The 20,510-nt window shown below is 35.9% G+C and overlaps 1 protein-coding gene across 1 annotated transcript in view; it reads right to left on the reverse strand.

The window, feature by feature from the left end:
- LOC129234464 (peroxisomal sarcosine oxidase-like) overlaps window positions 1–5,975 on the reverse strand; it is a 39,679-nt gene extending 33,704 nt beyond the window's left edge. The window contains exon 1 of the mRNA XM_054868465.1: window positions 5,807–5,975. Within this exon, the coding sequence (XP_054724440.1) occupies window positions 5,807–5,917 (111 nt within the window). The 5' untranslated portion in view covers window positions 5,918–5,975. The remainder of the gene's footprint in view (window positions 1–5,806) is intronic.
- Window positions 5,976–20,510: the final 14,535 nt, after the last annotated feature.

Raw genomic sequence — 20,510 nt, forward strand, 5'->3', positions numbered from 1 at the left:
GTCATTAAAGCCGGAAGAGAAACAACCACAGATAAAAATTCCTATTACATTTCATCGGAAACTGCTAGTATAAAATGAGTGCAAAAGTCATGAGAACAGACCAACAATATCTTTAGATCTTCAAGAGTTGATGATTCGTATGCTGTACCATAAATTGAATAAAATATGCATTAAAGGACTCATCTGGTATATGCCGTACATCAGTCATTAAAGCCGGAAGAGAAACAACCACAGATAAAAATTCCTATTACATTTCATCGGAAACTGCTAGTATAAAATGAGTGCAAAAGTCATGAGAACAGACCAACAATATCTTTAGATCTTCAAGAGTTGATGATTCGTATGCTGTACCATAAATTGAATAAAATATGCATTAAAGGGCTCATCTGGTATATGCCGTACATCAGTCATTAAAGCCGGAAGAGAAACAACCACAGATAAAAATTCCTATTACATTTCATCGGAAACTGCTAGTATAAAATGAGTGCAAAAGTCATGAGAACAGACCAACAATATCTTTAGATCTTCAAGAGTTGATGATTCGTATGCTGTACCATAAATTGAATAAAATATGCATTAAAGGACTCATCTGGTATATGCCGTACATCAGTCATTAAAGCCGGAAGAGAAACAACCACAGATAAAAATTCCTATTACATTTCATCGGAAACTGCTAGTATAAAATGAGTGCAAAAGTCATGAGAACAGACCAACAATATCTTTAGATCTTCAAGAGTTGATGATTCGTATGCTGTACCATAAATTGAATAAAATATGCATTAAAGGGCTCATCTGGTATATGCCGTACATCAGTCATTAAAGCCGGAAGAGAAACAACCACAGATAAAAATTCCTATTACATTTCATCGGAAACTGCTAGTATAAAATGAGTGCAAAAGTCATGAGAACAGACTAACAATATCTTTAGATCTTCAAGAGTTGATGATTCGTATGCTGTACCACAGATTGAATAAAATATGCATTAAAGGACTCATCTGGTATATGCCGTACAACTGTCATTAAAGCCGGAAGAGAAACAACCACAGATAAAAATTCCTATTACATTTCATCGGAAACTGCTAGTATAAAATGAGTGCAAAAGTCATGAGAACAGACCAACAATATCTTTAGATCTTCAAGAGTTGATGATTCGTATGCTGTACCATAAATTGAATAAAATATGCATTAAAGGGCTCATCTGGTATATGCCGTACATCAGTCATTAAAGCCGGAAGAGAAACAACCACAGATAAAAATTCCTATTACATTTCATCGGAAACTGCTAGTATAAAATGAGTGCAAAAGTCATGAGAACAGACCAACAATATCTTTAGATCTTCAAGAGTTGATGATTCGTATGCTGTACCATAAATTGAATAAAATATGCATTAAAGGACTCATCTGGTATATGCCGTACATCAGTCATTAAAGCCGGAAGAGAAACAACCACAGATAAAAATTCCTATTACATTTCATCGGAAACTGCTAGTATAAAATGAGTGCAAAAGTCATGAGAACAGACCAACAATATCTTTAGATCTTCAAGAGTTGATGATTCGTATGCTGTACCATAAATTGAATAAAATATGCATTAAAGGGCTCATCTGGTATATGCCGTACATCAGTCATTAAAGCCGGAAGAGAAACAACCACAGATAAAAATTCCTATTACATTTCATCGGAAACTGCTAGTATAAAATGAGTGCAAAAGTCATGAGAACAGACTAACAATATCTTTAGATCTTCAAGAGTTGATGATTCGTATGCTGTACCACAGATTGAATAAAATATGCATTAAAGGACTCATCTGGTATATGCCGTACAACTGTCATTAAAGCCGGAAGAGAAACAACCACAGATAAAAATTCCTATTACATTTCAAATACAGTTAAGTGCAGGCGTTCCTCGTATAACACGGTTAATTCGTTCCGTGTAGTATCGAAACCGTGTTATACGAGACTTTTTTTAAAATAACTTTTTAACTTATTTTTTACGCTAATTAATCATGTACAGGGCCGGATTTGGAAGTGTGGAGGCCCCGGCGCATTTACTGTCTTTTAAATCTGAATAACAGAAAATTTTCAAACAAAACAATTACACCTGTAAAATTTATTTAAAACCTATAGGTACATATTTTATTTTTAATATACGAAAGTGTGTTCAATAAGCGTAATACAGTTGATTAAGGTTGATTTCGGTAAATTAGCCAAAACTATAAGCAAGCTGGAAAGAAATTGTAAACACTAAATGGCCACGTCTGTTTAAAATGTGCTAAGGGAGAATTATCATCATACTGGACTTAATCCTCAATAATTATTCCAACATCCTCTACACCAGGTCAATAAAAACTCACGGTTTCTATTCGTTCTTGAAACAGTATTTTTTTTTTTTAATTTGTATCATCAACTTACAACATTATACTTTATGGTTTACTTTGTCGTAAGTTTAACAAATACATAATCACAAGCTTTAACAGTTTTCGTATCTGAACTATCAATTTCCACTAAGTCATCATAATTGCCTTGTATTTCACTAATACAAATATTTAATCAGAATTGTTTTAGATTATGAAATCCTCATTTTTGTAGGATTCATTTTGTTTTTCACTTACCTCTTATAGCAAAAATTTACGGGCTAAGTGGGACCCCTCCTCTTGTGCAGTTATTAATAATATTTTATGCAAAAATTCTTGTTGCTGTATGAACTTCAAGTTTAACTAAGCGTGAAAAATTAATTATCCTTAAAAAAATGAAAACTAAGCTGTAAATACTTCTTTGAAAAATGTTGCTTGAACTCGCAAGAAAACATTTCAGAGTTTTTTTTTTTTTTTTTTTTTTTTTGACTAAGTGTGCTATGACACAGAAAAAAAAATCCGCGAAACCCAAATATATGCAAAACCAATCACTGTGATGAAATTTAACATGATCAGTGCAAAAAAGTTCGAAAACTTTATCCATATTTCAGTTTTAGGGGGGTGGCCTACTTACCCCAGTGACCCACGTCACCCAACCATCCCTATTACTCGTAAAATTCTTGTTTAATATTTAAAATATCAATTGAAATCTACTGATATTTTGTTTAATATTATGCTTATTTATATTTTAAATGCTTTGTAGAGTTAGCCAAGTGAATGCAGGGCAAAGTGAAATAATTCATTTCATTTACTTATTCAATCTTTCATATAGTATCACTTATGTATTCATTTATTACGTCTTTCATTTACATTCCTTCATTTTATAACTTTCTTATTTATTCATATTAATTCACTTATTTTCTTATTCATTCATTATTTTACTAACTGATATATTTTTTTCTCATTTATTAAGTTACTAATTCATTTATTTATTCGTTTATTGTTTCATTTTCTTTTCATTTATTCATTCTTTCTCTTATTTACTTCTTCATTTGACCAAAAATATCTTTAATAATCGACTAGAAAATATTTCATTAGAAAAACATTTTATTTTTCACTTTGCCCCTTAAAAAAAGTGAACATTTTCCGTCTTTTTTCACAAATTTACTGTCAAATATAAAAAGAAGGTTTCAATGCAAGGTATATAAAACATATTGTTCTTTCTTTATGTACCGTAAATTTCAGAAAATTTTTTAAATTGTTCATTTGGAAAAAAAGTAAGTTATATATCTTTATCATTTCACTTTGCCCCAAAATTCTCGACTAAAGTTGAATTTAGCGAGTCACCGAGAAATTAACAGGCAGATTTTGGGGCCACGGGATTGTTGTTAAATACGAGTCCTTCTGTATATGTTATGCATAATGTGTGTTCAGTATTAAATTGGACTATTTATCCAGTTCCTGTTTAATCCAACTACGAAATTGCCTCGTTACCCTTTAAGTGAATATTTACACATTTCTAAAACCACATATTTATTTTCAGACAACAATCACCACATCTACACTTAACAACACAAAGTTCTATTCTACACTCGTAACTACGCACATCAGAGATCGGGAGCAGTCAGCGCCCTCTATACTGTCATTCCTTTGATTTACAACATTCATTGAACCACGTAATCGAAGTATAGCTTGACCACGAAAAGAAGGCGGATGACCTTGAAGCAAAAACATGATTTGTATCATTTGTAATAGCTTGTTTGTTATTATTTTGGAATAGATCGGATTAGCGAGACCATGTCTCGTACTATTCGGTGTTTTCTGGCAGATTCTACCTATTCCCAATGTTATAAATGATGTTTCGCTTCAAGGTCATCCGCCTCTTTTCGTGGTCAAGCTTTACCAGTGGCGCAAATAAAAGTCTTTCCTGGGGAGGGAGTTAGATCATTACACACCGAAGCAAACAACTTGACAATTTTGATTAAATGTTGGGTTTTTCGAGATGTCTCTACCTCCCCTTCACCCGTGCTCCTGCCCCCCCCCCCTTTCATGTTACATTGCTGTGGTACAGCAACATGCATTGGATTTGTGTAGAAGAATGCTCTTGCGATCAAGGGTGGACTCGGACTTTGGTTTTGGAGGAGATTATTACTAAAATATGATCACACGAATCCTGAGAAGTTCGAAAGTTTCCGGTAATTTCTCGAAGCAGAAGTCTACGAATGTTTTTCTATACTGCCTCTGATAAGTTGAAGTTTAATCTCGAAAAAGTTTACTTTATTTTGGGGGAAGGATGATAGGTGCTGAGTTGAGCTGAATACAGGGCACCACAATGATTTTTGAAGACACTGAGCACGAAATTTACTTGGTGCCCCCCTCCTCCTCCAAACTTATTTTATTACTAGTGGCACCTGCACGGCTTTGCCCGTTGTAGAAAATTGAAAGGTCTTTTGGTTCGCCTGTATATTTACAAATAATGTACGATTAATTTCTCGCCAGTTGGCTTGCCCATGTTACGGTTTCACGTTATGATAACTTGGTAACCTACTCGTCCATCTTATGACAATTTTGCTCGGGAAAATGTTCTTAAAATTGAAATAGAAAAAGAACAAAATCCAATGTTCGAAAAATCGCTTCGAGGTGCACATCCAAATGCTACAAACTAATTCTGTGCCAAATTTCATGAAAATCGGCAGAACGGTCTAGGCGCTATGCGCGTCACAGAGATCCTGACAGACAGATATCCAGACAGAGAGACTTTCAGCTTTATTATTAGCAAAGGAGAACAAATAATATATTTTGAAACTAAATTTGGCAGTTCCTTACTATAAAAAGTAGAAGTGATCTAGTATACGATATTTAAACATTGTAACACAGGGCGTTGTCAAACTTTGCCCGTTGCAGTAAGCCGTAGCTATCAAATTTTTTATAACTTTTAATAGTGTAAATATAGACTAAACTTGGAGTGATTTCGAGAGTTACAAAAGAGATTAAATTCTTAGTGGATGTTTTTTTCTAGATTCATTATTTACATCTCGCTGTAGTTCGATTGAAGTTTCTTCCATGAAAACTTTACCTACATATTTGGTGCCCCCCCCCACCCCCAAAAAAAAACAAGTGCCCTGGGCCCGTGCCGTATGTGCCCATGCCTTAATCTGGCCCTGGCTGGGTAGCTTTCGTTGTAGTATATAACTCAAATCTGAACCAATAACATGTCCCATTTTTCACTTAAGTCCCAAAAAAGTAAACATTTTCAAGGTCAAGCTTGAACCTGTCAGCGCCACACTATATACTCACTTTTAGACTGCCTGCGGTAGCTTTGAGGGGGAGGCATACCCCCCCCCCTTTCAACTCGGCACTTGTTTACAATTTACTCCCAAGAAATCAACAGCACGAGAAATTTAGCAAACGCCGACTGAAACGATCAGGTCATATGTTATTGATTTTTCTTACCTGCTCCAGTAATAGAACTTTCTTCCCCAAATTCCTCAGATGCAGTGCTGTCCATGATCCAACGATTCCCGCTCCCACCACTACGTGATTGAACTTAACCATTCCGGCCATGATGAAATAAAATCCTCCACTCTATAATGGAAGGTTTCGCGAGTCTGGAGTGACCGAGAGAACGCTTTTGATGCCCTAGTGATGACGTCATAGTCTCCCGATCACGTGCCATCCTTACCCTTGATTGACGCAAGTGCTCGCTCGCGCCATGCGTAGAAAGCATGTTGGAAAAAAAAAATGCTCAATAACACCAGTTGATTTTTAAACCCTGACTATCTTTTTTTTTTTTTTTGTTAAAAAAAGGAAGTGTGATTTCGAATCCGAAGATAAATGATTATTATTATGATTAAATTCCGCAGCGCGTCACATTGTGAAGGAATGCTTCACGTCGAACATTCATTTTTGTCTTTTCCACAGCAAAAGCAGATAGCTATTTCCATTTAGATAAAGCTTTTCATCCCGAAATTGGAGTCAACAGATGTTCTAAAAGATAGCAAAGAAAACATAATGCCCGTTAGAATGTTCTATCTTATTATCTTCTTGACCTTCATTTTGCTTGAAACTAATTTTCATTTTTGTAAAATCAAACAAGAGATTTTTTCTCTTCGATAGAAAACAGCAAGCAGATATCCCCTATATAGATTTTTTTTAAAAATATTTGTTCCTTTTTATCATTTATTTATTTTAATGCTCATTTTTTCCACAAGCAACTTTGCTCCTATGGAAAAATTCGAAACAACGGACCTGTTTCCAGAACACTTACAAAACTCTTTTTTAATTTTTACTACAAATGCCCTTCGTATCTACAATGGAGCCCCGATGGGAGGCCACTGTAACCTGCCAAAACTTTTCTTATTCGGCAAATTTTGTTTTACGGTTCGGCAAATATGGAGACATAACTGTCGGCCCCGATTAAACGAATACCGTCGGTTCCAAGAAATATAATTCGATTAATCGGGGTATTTGATAAAGCGGGGATTTTTTTTTTCCTTTCCAAATTGACAGCATTTTTTTAGAACGTAATAATAATTAAGCAATCTTATACTATTAAACATTTAGAACTATCGAACCAATTTCCAACTCCCATACAAATAACTGTAGAAAACTACGCCACCTAGGCAATTTACATATTGTTGTTCTTCTTTGCATTTTCAGTTCGAATACTGTCATTAAGGGGCCGTGGTTGCCCGATCGGTAGAGTGTCGGATTCGGGGCCGGAGGGTCCTGGGTTCGAACCTCGATGGTCGAAGATCCACCGTCGTCATTAAAGGGGACTGGGCGACGTTAAATATGCTCGTGGTCTCAATGTCCTCCAAGTGAAACGATACCTCTGGGGGTGCTAGCACCAGGTAGCTATTAGCTCCTGGACTAGTTCTAAATTCTCATCAACTGTTCGATCCGGTGATGGTGCTGCCATCTATCGGTATATAAAATAATGGAGGCAAGGCACTTAGAATGCAGTCCTCGACATAAATACAGTTGTAGTCAGTTGTGACTCTGAATAGGAATAGGAATAGTACTGTCATTAACCAAAAGCGTGTTGTTGTGTTGTGGCTCATTCCCCATGATCTAGTTGAAGCTAGATCAGGTCCAAGAGTTTATATATTGTTAAAAAGTCGTACACTCTAAAAGCGGATTAGTCGTTAGATCTTTATATGTCAGTCCCAAACAAGCAAAAAGTGGGAAGGAGAGGCCTCAGCTGAAGCACATTCAATGCAAGTCTAAGAAGCTTTTTCCTCTGCTGGTAAAAATAAGGTTCTTACTACCAAACGGCACGACCTTGAAGGTCACGGATTTGGACAAAATTCTAAATATAGATTAATTCCCACTTGGTATTACCCCAGGTAAAGCAGTTTGACTGCATAGGCCCTAGTTCGGCCGCAACGGGGGTCTAAAGTTGATAATTTGGACCCAGAAATGCAATAGAGTTTCATTAGAATTACCGTTTTTACCTCTTTTTCCGCAATTCCACTGCAGTACGAATCATTTACATGCACGTTTTTTTGAATTAATTACTTTTAATACTAATTTTTAATAAGTGGTTCTCAAATTTTAATTGAATACTACTTTTAACTTCAAAAATGTGGTTGCCAAAAAACCATAATTACAGGATAGTTATCGTTTGCAAATGAAGCTAATTATTTTTGTCTTATATCAATCGTCTGCTAGTAAAAAGTATTTATCGTTTGCAAATAAAAATATTTAGTTTAACTGGATGTTTATCGTCTGCTATCAAAGATATTCCACAATGATAAGCAAAAAATGGAAGTGAAGGGAAAAATCAGATTTATTGCACATGGCACAATAAAAAAAAAAGAAAAAAAATTACAAAATCGTGTTGACTTTTCAAGTAACTTAAATAATACTTATAAATAAATAGGTGTTACCCCTTCCACTCGTTGTACTAACAAAAGACGCCAAACGTGTTTGGGAGAACGAGCATTGTGTTGAAGTCCGAAATTCCTACGGAAACGCCATTGCATTGCTGGGACCAAACTAACAACTTTGGACCCTCGTTGCAGCCAAATTAGGGCCTATGCAGTCAAACCACTGTACCTGAGCTCATATCTTGTGGGAATGGATCTATATCTAGAATTTTTTCCAAATCCGTGACCCTCAAGGTCGTTCCGTTTGGTCGTTAGTATGTCCATTCTAGAGTCTCCTGATCTTGACCTGGATGTTCCAGGGGTGCCCACAGGGGGGGGGGGGGGATTATGGCGCAAGTTGCGCCATCAAAATTTTTGGGGGGGATTTTTTTTTACTGGAAAGTTTTTTGTTTCGAACATGAAATTTTTGAATTTTGGAAAGAAAAAAATATTTAAACTCATTCAACAAGAAATAGATGCATTAATAATGCTTTTTTCACGTACTCTTAGGGGCAGTCTCCCCCCCCCACCCCGCAGTTTTTTAGAAGTGGGGCCGCCAATTTTAATTTAGCGATGCAACTAACAAAGAAAAAAGGAAACTTAGTTGTTTTAAAAAATAAAAACAGTAACTATAAATGAACAATTGAAATGATAGTACCAAAAAGTGTTTTTTTTTTTTTTTTTTTGTGAAATTTGAATAGAAAATGTAATTTTAAAATACAATTTAGGAACATCTACGATTCTCTTTTATTAAGAATATCTAAGTAAGGGCCGCGGAAATGTACGCTTCAAACATTTTTATCAAAGAAAAAAGAAGCATTCAGTACAATACACTCTTCACTAGGCCGCAAAGTGGGTATGTCTGTCTAGTCGAAAACTATGGGCTCAGCTCAAATTAAAGTATTGTGCATAGAGTAAAATTAGCATAATGGGAGGGAGGGCCGGTGACAAAACTAACACGGTGCACGCCTTGTCTCTCGGCGGCCCTGGTTATACAAAACCATGCTTCATGGTTCTTCAGTTTAAAAAAAAGATACATAAATAAATATAACAGCTTCATTAGGATATCCCATAAGATAGGGGTAGTCGAAACATTCCTTTTTTTTTTTTTTGATGAAAAATGTTGTCCTGAAAATCATTACTAAGTGAAGAAAAATGTATGGGTCGCCGAAATAAGTTTGAAATAGAGAGAGAGAGAGAGAAACAGTTCAATGCAAAGAGAGATTCAAAGTATTGTAGTGAATACTCACAATAAAAGTTCTAAATGTTTGAATGTAAAAATCGTAAGTAAATCAAAGCTTGATCAAGAGATGCAGATATATTTAAAATAATATACCTGCATGTAACCATGTATAATACCATGTATAATACCATGCATAATACCATGTATATTTAAAACAAAATGAAGTGGAATAGAGACCTAAGGTATCTCAAAAAATTACCACATTCGTTCAAAATGTTAGAAGTCCTTTTCCTAAGGCCGCAAACGCTTGTATTGCAAGAAAACAAAAATATTAATCGAGAAATTGAAAACTTTATTATGGAAAATCCTACCAGATAATCGTGTTTGGCAAAGGAAAATTGGAAGAAAATATTAACACAATATGTTTACCAATAATTAAAATTTACAATGAAGATAGGAGAGATGTAACCAAACTGAAAAGAAGAGTGGGGAGCTTCAAACCCTTCTTTTTACGTCCCCAAAGCTGGCCTGTGAGTGACTTTTTAAAACTTAGGTTTTGTAAAACTCCCGCGAAAGCGTTCTCAAACCCCATCCCTTACTCTAACGTCATTAAAGATGGCCTACACCTGAGAACTTAGGACTGCAATTTCGAAAAATTGTGAGAGTGCTCCAAACGTAACCTTCGAGAAACGCCCTCTAAATTAATCATTCATCATCATTCAAGGCCAGATAAATTTCGTCTTTTCTACTTTAATTAAAAAGAAAGAAAAAAAAAAAAAACTCGCTGACGTTTCCTGAAACTGTCGTTCTCCAACTATTACCGAAGATCTTCCAAAATTTCATTGTAAAAGGCTTCAATTCATAAAATGTTTCGGGGGAGATATCCAGGGGCGGCATTTCAGCATTTCATTTGGGGGGTCGAGTTTCTTAAATATGTATTGCAACAGTGCGGTCCCAAACACACATTAGCTAAGAGTAAGTGGTCATGAAATCGGTTTAATATGAATAAAAATTAGCGTTTAGAAACAATTAAAGTTTTGATTCACTTTTTAATAAGTTATCATACAAAACATCTCGAAAGTTTTTATTCCTTTTGTAAAAGTTTTATCGCATGATTTTTGGAATTCAGAAGAGCAGGGGAATCGTGTTACTAATCTATCTGCCCAGTATCGTGCTGTTTTGTCAGTACAACTAAATATAAAAGTTTTTTTTTTCGCCCACTGTGCTTCAGAAATAATTCTCTAACCCCCTGAGACATAAAAAAAAACTTTCTCTACTAGCTGAGCTGATTGGAATAGTTAAAAATTAATTGAAGTAATAATGTTATGTATGAAAACACTTTTTATATCTTGCTCTTCAAAATCACCCAGGCAACTTCAAAAATTGTGAGGGGCTTAATTTTTCATCAATGAATAATCTAGTCTCGTCGACGCTTTCAGCTTCAATGAGATGCCTCCAGCTTTGTTATTCACGATTCCAGACTGATGATGAGTTCATAACAAGGACGAAACTGCAATCTCTGGATGTGAAAACTATTCTGTCGGTATATCGCTTGTAATTTTTCTTGCACATGCTAAAAATTTTACTCATATTTGAAACATTTTATTTTTTGTTTTCAAAATCCAATACAGATAATATAGAGCCAACCATACAGAAAAATAATTATCATCAAATCTTTCATTAATTTCATTCGAAAATGAATCTATTACTTCATACAAATATTAAAAAATCAATGTTTGAGTTCACATCATGTGGATTTTCGTCACTTTTTCTTTTTTCTTTTTTTTGATTGAATTGTGGTTTGAATAGTCAGAAAATTAAGGGCAGCGGATTGGAGATGTTTTTGATAGAGTGAACTTTTTAAAAACTTTCCTCAATACAAAAAAAATGAACAAAAATTCAAACGAAGTCACACATGCTAAAGGGCATGAGCTTTCCCACCATTGAAGGAATCGTTTTGCAATAATTCTTCTAGTCGTCAAATCACTGCTTTGAAGTTTCGGAGATATGTTTTTATGGTTTTAATTCTTGAAGACCATCTTGTGTCACTCCGAGATTGCATAATTGTAGAGCCCCATAAAAGGTATTTGTTGATTTTTTTTTTTTTTTTAATTCAATAACCACGTGCATTTTTAAGAAGTTTCTATGAAAGCATATGATGCATGAGCGCAGCTGAAACGTGTTTCTAGCAGAAGAAACCGATGAATACTCATTAAATAAATATACACTTAAAAAATGAGCGTAAAAGTGAATGTAAAATATCAAGGAATTTTCTTGTGAAAACCGTGCAGCAACACCACTTTGCATGGGCCTCTCATATTGGACATACCATCGATACATTGGACACACAAGCATGAAATATTTAGCCTATATGAGGAAATGTCTTTTTTAGTCAAAATTAACCATGGTTCTCTATCAGTTTTTTATGTTTTAAAAAGGCCGGAAAATACTTCATGAATTTCTAAGTCATCATCCAAATAACAAAGAACTATTTTTCTAGTCTGGGAATGTGTGGAGTTTCATCAAATTAGTTACTGAGAACCAGTGCGTTTTTTTAATGAACATTGATTACCGACTTACCTAAATTGAATTCACCCATTTTCTATCATTCTGCTCAAAAAAATTGGGGGTGCGACCGCCCCCTCTTGACCCCCCTATTTGCCGCCCCTGGAGATATCCAAAACCTTCTACCCCTCTAACAGTACTTAAAATCGTCTATGTTTGCGTTAACTGAATTTCAATTTTAAAAATTTGCCTGGGGAGGACTCCCAATCTCTCCACCCATTAACATCACCAAAATTCTTCAAAAACTTTTTTTCGAGAGAATCCCCCCCCCCCCCTTCCTTTCTCTCTCTCGCCAACATCATCGAAAAATGTCTTAAATCTCGCTTTTAGTGATTCAATTATGAAAATTTTCTGGTCGCGAGCACTTTCAAAACTCAACCCTTCCCCTTTTCATCGAAGATTGGATTAAATTACGTTTTCAAAGCTTTAATTTCAAGAAACTGCCGGTGCACTAAATTTTCAACAAAAAAAAGTCTACAATCGCGTTTTTAAGGCTTCAAAATTTCAAAATATTTCGGGGGTGAGGGCTCATTTCTTTTTCTTAATGTCACCATAGATCATCTAAAACTGCATTTTTCGAACTACAATTTTCAAACTTTTCCCGGGGGAGAACCCCCGCCCCGCCCCCCCCCCCTTACACATGTCACAATAAGAAATTATTCACAATTGGGAATGCGTGCTTGGAGTTTGCATTTTAAAAAATTATAGAACGATGACTCCGAGTCTCTTCCTCCCTTAACATCACCACAGATCATCTAAAACTGTGTTTGTCAGATAACAATCTTGAAAATATTCGGGGGAGATGCCCCAGATCCCCTCTTTTGAACATAATTAAATATAACGTACGATTGTGTTGGAAACTTAAATTTGGAAAAAATATCGGGAGATGCTATGCTGGACCTCATCTCCCTTTCCTCCCAAACTTAAACTATAGTCTAAAACTGTATTTTTATGTCTTCAATTTCGAAATAATGCAGGAAGGTAGCCCTCCCACACCCCCTAATTCTGACTGAATATTATCCTTACGATTAAACTTATATTACTAGTACTAAGTTCTAGTAATATGACTATCCATGCTAAACCAGAAGCCAAATCTTCTCTCTCTCTCTCTGCACATTAAAATATGCGTTTGAAATAATTAAGGGCCTGCCAAAGCGTATCCCCACCCAGAAGTTGATTGACCTAGCGACGACCCTGGAACTCTTTCCAAAATTTAATGACCGTGTCTCTTTTTCAATGAAGGGAACACATCACAGACGGCATGGAGTTGGTTTGCGTTTCAAAGCTGAAACAGACGGTTTGACTTGTTTTCAGTTTTTCATAAATTTTCTGGAAGTAGCACAATTTTGCATGAATACGTGTGGCAGTGATGAGAGTCATCTAAAACTGCGTTTGTAGTACTGCAATTTTGAAAAATTTATAGGAGAGAGCATCATATTCCCCCTTCTTTCCTTCACATGATCAAAGACAAGCCTAGAATTGCGTTTTTGGATTATCAATTTCAAAACACTGCCGGGTTAAAGGCACGAAATTCACCTTCCACTAACAGTATAAATATCTATCAAAACTGCGTTTTTAAAGCTAAAATTTGAAAAATTTAAGTGGAGCCCCCCCCCCTTCCACCCCCTCTTGTCAACATTATTAAAAAATCGTCTTAAATTTAGTTTTCAGGGCTTCAATTTCGAGAAAGTTTCAGGAGAGCTGCCAAAAACTCTTTTTCTTAACGTCACAAAGGTCGGCTACAGTTGCGATTTTAGTGCTTCAATTTCAGAAAACTGCTTTTCCCCCATCCAAAGATAGCGTTTTAAGACTTCAATTCCAAAGTTAAGAATTTAACTTCTTTTTAATTCTTTTTAGAAAATTTTCCTGGTGCGAGCCCTAGGATCTCTTCTTTCTCTAACATTACCGCACATAGTCTAAGACTGCGTTTTTAGAACTACAGTTTTGAAAACAAAGGAGAGCCCTGCTTAACACAACGTTAGAGTATCTACAATTGCACTTTTAAAGTTTCAATATTGAAAAATTACCGGGAAGGGGCCACCAAACCTTTTATCCCCCTAACATCAGACATCGTCTAAAACTGGTTTTAAAACTACAATTTCGAAAATTTTCCACGGGAGAAACCCCCGGATCCCCTATCTAAGTGACGATAAATTTCCTTTTCAAGATTCATATTGCATACATCTAGTAATGACTCCTTCTAAGCCATAAAGTTGAATCCTCTCTCCCTGTAATTTTCATACGCTCGAAGAAAAAAAAAGGTGTAGCAAAATACAGGGGTACTCCAAACTTGTTTACTCAAGGTCCACGCTGTAAAATTTGGGAAGACAAGGCGGATCAACAATCCAACAATATTTCAGTTCAAATGGTATTTGTTAGCGCTCCCCCCCCCCCCCTTCCCGTGAATTTGACTAGAAATTTAACACTCTAAAAATTATTATGTTTAACCCGATTCGAAAGCGAGAAAATCTTTGGGGGGAATTTGCGCCATTGAGCTTGGGGGGGATGGGCACCCCTGGGATGTTTTATCCGCGCCAAGAGCAAGGGCGCTGCCTGGGAATTTTTCAGAATACCAGGCGTGAAGTGGAGGCGTCTTAAACTTAGAACATATCGCAGATGATATAAAACTACCGAGAGAGATTAAAGGCCCAGAAGAGCCCTCTTTGGCTAGATTATCTGCTGTCTGATTGCCCAAGATACCAATATGTGAGGGAATTCATTGAAGAAAAATCCTGTGATGTTGTGAGAGTGTTTCTAAATTTTTCAGAATTGTCACTGAAGTATCATCTCCAACTCTTGTCCAATTGCTGAGATGATGTATGGTACTGCGGGACTGCGGCTATAGTGCCTAGAAAGAGTAGTGTGCCGACCGGCGCAGTGGTTCAAAACGCGCAAAAAAGCGGAAAAAATTCAATAACTTTGAATATTCTCAAAAAATGCTTTTGAAAATTGTTAAAATTGTTGCATGGTAATATTTATCTTCATGCTTGCTGATCGTATTCACTGCGGAACCCCGATTTTACGTCCCTCGAATCTACATTTTCCCCCCATTTTACGTTTTTTGTCCTTAGGTCCCAGTTTTTCCGTACACTAATAATATTAATGAAACCCGGATGGAAAGTTTGTTATTTATAAATTTCCCGCATTTTACGTTTTCCCTTGGCAGTTAAAAAAAGAGAAAAAAGGTTTTAAAATTAAGAAAAGCGTTTCCCTCTGTGCCATTTTGAAACATAATCCACTGTGTTGAAAGTTAATCCATGAAAACAGAAACGCTTCTGCTCCATCCGTAGCTGATCCTATGGACTTATCGGCCGCCAATGAAGATGAACAAGAAGAAGAGGAAACACAACTCGTCTCTTCTTTCAATACTGCATTTAAGAGTTTAATAATAGTGAAAGACTATTTTCTTTAGCATAAAGACCAGGAAAAAACTTTGCAAAGTGTTCCAATTCTGAAAGATGCTGTATTTACTTTGAATTCAATGACTCATTATTACTGACAATTTTCAACTTAAACGCCCGAATTCGCTACTTAATGTGTTAGAATGATCTAAACTGGTGTGTACAATAATGTTTTTTTCGAAAAATGCCGCATTTTTACATTTTATAAGCGTCATCGTAGCAACCTTCTGATTTTTGCTTTTTATACATTTCCCGTATTTTACGTTTTCCCATATTTTATGTTTTTGGATTTGAATTGACGTTTTCCCATATTTTATGTAATTTATGTTTGATTCAGGCTTCTGAGAAATGTAAAATCGGGTTTTCTCTGTAGTTCAAATTCATTTCTATTTCTAGTGAAAAATATAAATTAAATCAGCCGTATGCCACACGCAAGGTTTATTTATTGCAATTGATACCCTCGAACAATATTTTCTGGCAATTTTGACAATCTGAGAACAGCTTTATACTAGAATGATTTCGAAAAGGAAATCAGAAATTTCAAACGTTTAATGATTTTCTAATTTCATTGTTTTTTGAACACAATGGTTATTTAACTTTTTATATATAATTCTGTATGAGTTTTAAAAATTTCTTTCTCATATGTATCTTTTTAAAACCACACGGGTCCGAAAATTGTTATTTTCAGGTTACTACTGCATTGCATGTAGAATAATGCTCCGCATTAAGCCATAACAACGTAAATCTATTTTTCAAAAATCCTCTATATTTATTGATGAGTGTTTCAAAAACCTCAACTTTCGAAAAGAGTAAACAAACGTTTTTAGGCTCTCCTGCAAAGTAGTGAAACTGTGACATACGTTAGTCTGGAGCATGTCAAATTGGATGACCTATTCCTTTGATAAAAAAGCAATTTACCCATGTCATACAGTTACGAGTTATTTTCTAACTTTCTATATTGGTATTCGTAAATAGCGAAGATCAAGCAAAAACATCTGCCACGACTGCAGTCGCAGTCTAGGTGGTCGCAGCTAAAATGTTGTTGTTTATTTACAGGAAGGATTAAACTATTGATATATGTAAATTTTAGTTCACCGGAAGCCGCCGATAAAAGTATATTCCACAATACTTTTCATTATATTTTTAAGAAAATAATGTTTTTTTATTTCAGGTAGTTTTCAATTTTGATGAATTTTTAATTTTTAACTACGATGTAATATGCATCCTATAAGTGTGAAAAACCAATCAGAAATGTCTTTTATTAAATTTTAGTCCTCCTCATTGAACGAATGAATTAAAACTGAAGTATAAGGCGTACGTCCGAAAAAAGTAAAAACATAATTGTTCAACAATCTCGGCTTATTTTTGTAAAAACGATTTTTTTTTTTTTTTTTTTTTCAAAAAACTCTTATGGAGTAAGTTACTACAACTCATGTGCTAAGTAATTACGGCATGAAATATTTTTTATCTTAAAACTTAAAAATGGCTATTTTTTCCGCCCTTGAACCACTGTGCGGCGCTTTTTCCCCCTCGATTCTTGAAGACAAATTGTATGAAAACCGCTAGAGGGCAGTGCAGTCGAGGTGCACGTTCAATTTCGCGGTGTTTACACCGCGAAATTGAACACGCGATTTTGTTACAATTCAGTAAGACGATTTAGAAAGTAGACGCGGGAAAGTAGAGAGATTTTGAAAGTAGACGCGGGATTTTGTTACAATTTAGTTCCGCGTTTCTCTTTTTTACCTTTATTTCGTGAATATTTCATGAAACAGCGTTAAAGACTTTTAATGGAGGCATCAAAGTTGAACATTAGAAGAAATAAAGCTTCATCTTGTTTCGTATTAGGGTGCAAAAGTGGATACAAAACATTCAAGGAAAAAGTTACGCTTTCTAAAGCTCCAGCAGAACTAAAGTAGAATTCGTTAATTCCCAGGTTAGATAAAGTTTTTGATAAATATTACTCAATTTGTGCTCTGCATTTCGAAAAACATTTTATTGAAACGCATTTTAAGCATATTATAAATGGTGAGGAAGTTTTGATTCCTCGGGGAAAACCGTTTTTGAAAGATGTGGCAATTCCGACAATTTTCCCAAATCTACCAACATACTTTACTAAAAAAGTACCAAAGAAAAGGTCGATCAGGAATTATGCAGTTAAAAAAATGTTCTCCCCGTTTGAAAAAAATAAAACTTAATCATTCCGCAAATGAAACTGAAATAACCACGTATAAATCTATTATAAATGTAATTGTTCATATTAATTTGCCTAACGAATATTGGGTTTGTATGAAATTTAAAAAATTTCCAAATATTGTAGTTTTTGTATATAATGAAAATTATGTGGAAAATAATATTGACGATAAAAAGATCATTACTGAAGTAGACAAAAAGACAAGGATGTTTTCAAAACAAAATTTTACACAATTGACTCCGAAAATTTGATATAAAATAATTTTCAAGCTTTGTTTTTTAAAGTAATAAGTGTGGCAACTATGTTAATGCAACGTTTTTACAGTTCTTCAAAGCTTTGAATAAAGAATTACAAACAAATTGATGGTATTAAAACGGTGAAAGTTGTGTTTTTTTTTTTTTTTTAAATAAAAGTTCTACATCTGAAAAATAAACTCTTCTATCGGCTGGATCACCAACGAAGTGAATGCAGTTATAGTCACAAAACGTTATGTAACTTCAAGAAAGTACACTGGTGTGCAAAAATTAAGGACGAAGTCGAAAAATTAGTATATCAGCTGAACGAAGAGGTAGAGCGGACAGAAAGACCAATCAGGAGATTAAGTAAGGTGATGTACGGTAAGCAGATATGCAGGCAGACGTAATGGGGGAGTGTCTGAGTAGTATAAAGCATGTTGTGGGTGTAAGATCAGTATTTCTGGCAAAGAGATTGCACGCCATATAGCAGTTAAAATCACACCGAGTTGCTGCCTCAGCGAGAAATGGCGAATAATCAATCTGTTAGACGACATCTGGATGCTTTTACCCGAGGTCGAATCGTTGGGAAGTTGGAGGAAGGCCGCAGTGTGACAAGTGTGGCTGCAGAGTTCGGAATTGCTCACAGCATCGTTTCACGACTTTGGACACAATTTCAAACTACAGAAACAGCTATCCGGGGGTTTAGTAGTGGTCGTCCACGAGGAACCACACCCGTAGATGACCGGTATATTGTCTTACAGGCCAGAAGAAACAGGCGGCAGACAGCCGGAGAAATCGCTAGACACACGACACAGGCGACTGGACGACCGATATCGCCTTTCACCGTGGCCAGAAGACTGCACGGTGGTGGTCTGTTTGCACGACGCCCTATACGGTGTGTACCTCTAACGCCTGCCCATAGGAGAAGGCGTTCTCTGTGCCGGGAACACCGGAATTAGTGAGACAATGAATGGGGACGAGTACTCTTTACAGATGAGAGCAGATTCAGTCTGAGTAGCGATTCTCATCGCATACTCATCTGGAGAGAGCGGGGAAGCCGCAATCATCCCTCGAACAGCATTGAAAGGGACAGGTATGGAGGTCGCGGTGTTCTCGTTTGGGGAGGCATCATGCTTGGTAGTCGTACAGACCTTCACATCTTCGACGCAGGTTCAGTCAACGGGATCCGTTATTGTAACGAGATTCTTCTTCCATATGTGCATCTTTTTAGAGGCGCTATGGGGCCGCAGTTCCTTTTCATGGACGACAATGCACCATGTCATCTCACAGTAGCTGCCGAACAGCTCTTAGAGAGTGAGGATATTGAACGTATGGATTGGCCGGCACGATCTCCGGATCTCAATCCCATCGAGCATGTATCAGATTTTCTAGGCAGACGCTTGGCAGCTCGTACCTTACCACCAGTAACGATTCGGGAGCTTCGATTGGCGCTGCAAGACGAATGGGCAGCAATGCCTCAACAACTCATTGACACCTTTATTCTCAGCATGGGCAGACCCTGTGAAACCTGCCTAGCAGTCGGGGGAGATCATATTCCCTACTCGGATGTTTCTTGCTGGACACCCATCACGGGGATGTTTGGGCCTTCAGTCGCATTGCGCTCCATGCTACTTTTGCAATAAAGCTTCTTTTTATCCCTCTGATTTCTCTTTTAGTAAGTGTTGCTTACATTACACATGTCCTTACGTATTGGGGATCTTACGGTATTAAATGTGTTGATTTGGAAAGCTTTTGTACAAAGTTATATTGAAAAAACTGTCTCGTACTTAATTTTTGCACACCAGTGTGTGCTTCACGCAATCGTATGTTAAATTTTAAGAGCCATTGTCTGTAAGGATCAGGCAGGTTGTGATTGTTGGGCTTTTTAATTTTCTTTTTTTTTTACATAGGTTGTTCCTTGTCATGAATGTAATGTAAATACGAAATTTGAGCTTTGTCTGACTCACCGTTTTTGAGAAAACAATTTTTTTTGTTTAGGGGGCGTGGCACATTTTTGCTGGTTTTTCAAATTTGCAGATTTTAATGTGCTTGTTGCTTGAAGCGTCCTTATAATGACATGGATTTTTTAATTCCGTATTACTATATGGTCTTGTTAGATACTGTTACAGCTGTCAAATCGGTGACACTATGAGGGCGACGCCCACAAACTCCGTTTAAAAATGACCAAAAATGAATTTTTTTCTATATTCAAGGCCAATTTTCTCAAAGCGCCTTCATGATAACACCAACATTTTTAGATCATTTTCTAGCCACACTTACATGCATCAAAAATATGTATCAAAATCGGTGTCACTATAAGGGCGCCAGAAGATATTGGAACTTTTATTCGATAAATTTCACAAAAACACAAATATTTAAAATCTAACTACAACTGTCGCCCTCATAGGAGAGATCTGGTACTACATTAGGTTGATAACCAACATGTTTGTCTAACATTTGCACAAAAAAAATCGGTGTCACTCTTATTATTTTTGGAAATATAATCGTTCGAAGTTAGTACGTTATGGCGTTTTTTTTAATATTTATTTATTTAATCTTTTCACCCCCAGATAGTTTTTTTGAACATATTTATTTTTAATTTAATACAAAAAAGTGTATCTTTTAACATAAATAGCTTTGGGCAGTTAGAGCGACTTTTTCTTTAATAGAAAATGCCCGTTTTGATATAGGTACAGGCGGATATATTGTGC

Source organism: Uloborus diversus, chromosome 1 (genome assembly GCF_026930045.1).
Source record: "Uloborus diversus isolate 005 chromosome 1, Udiv.v.3.1, whole genome shotgun sequence".
NCBI lineage: Eukaryota > Metazoa > Arthropoda > Arachnida > Araneae > Uloboridae > Uloborus > Uloborus diversus.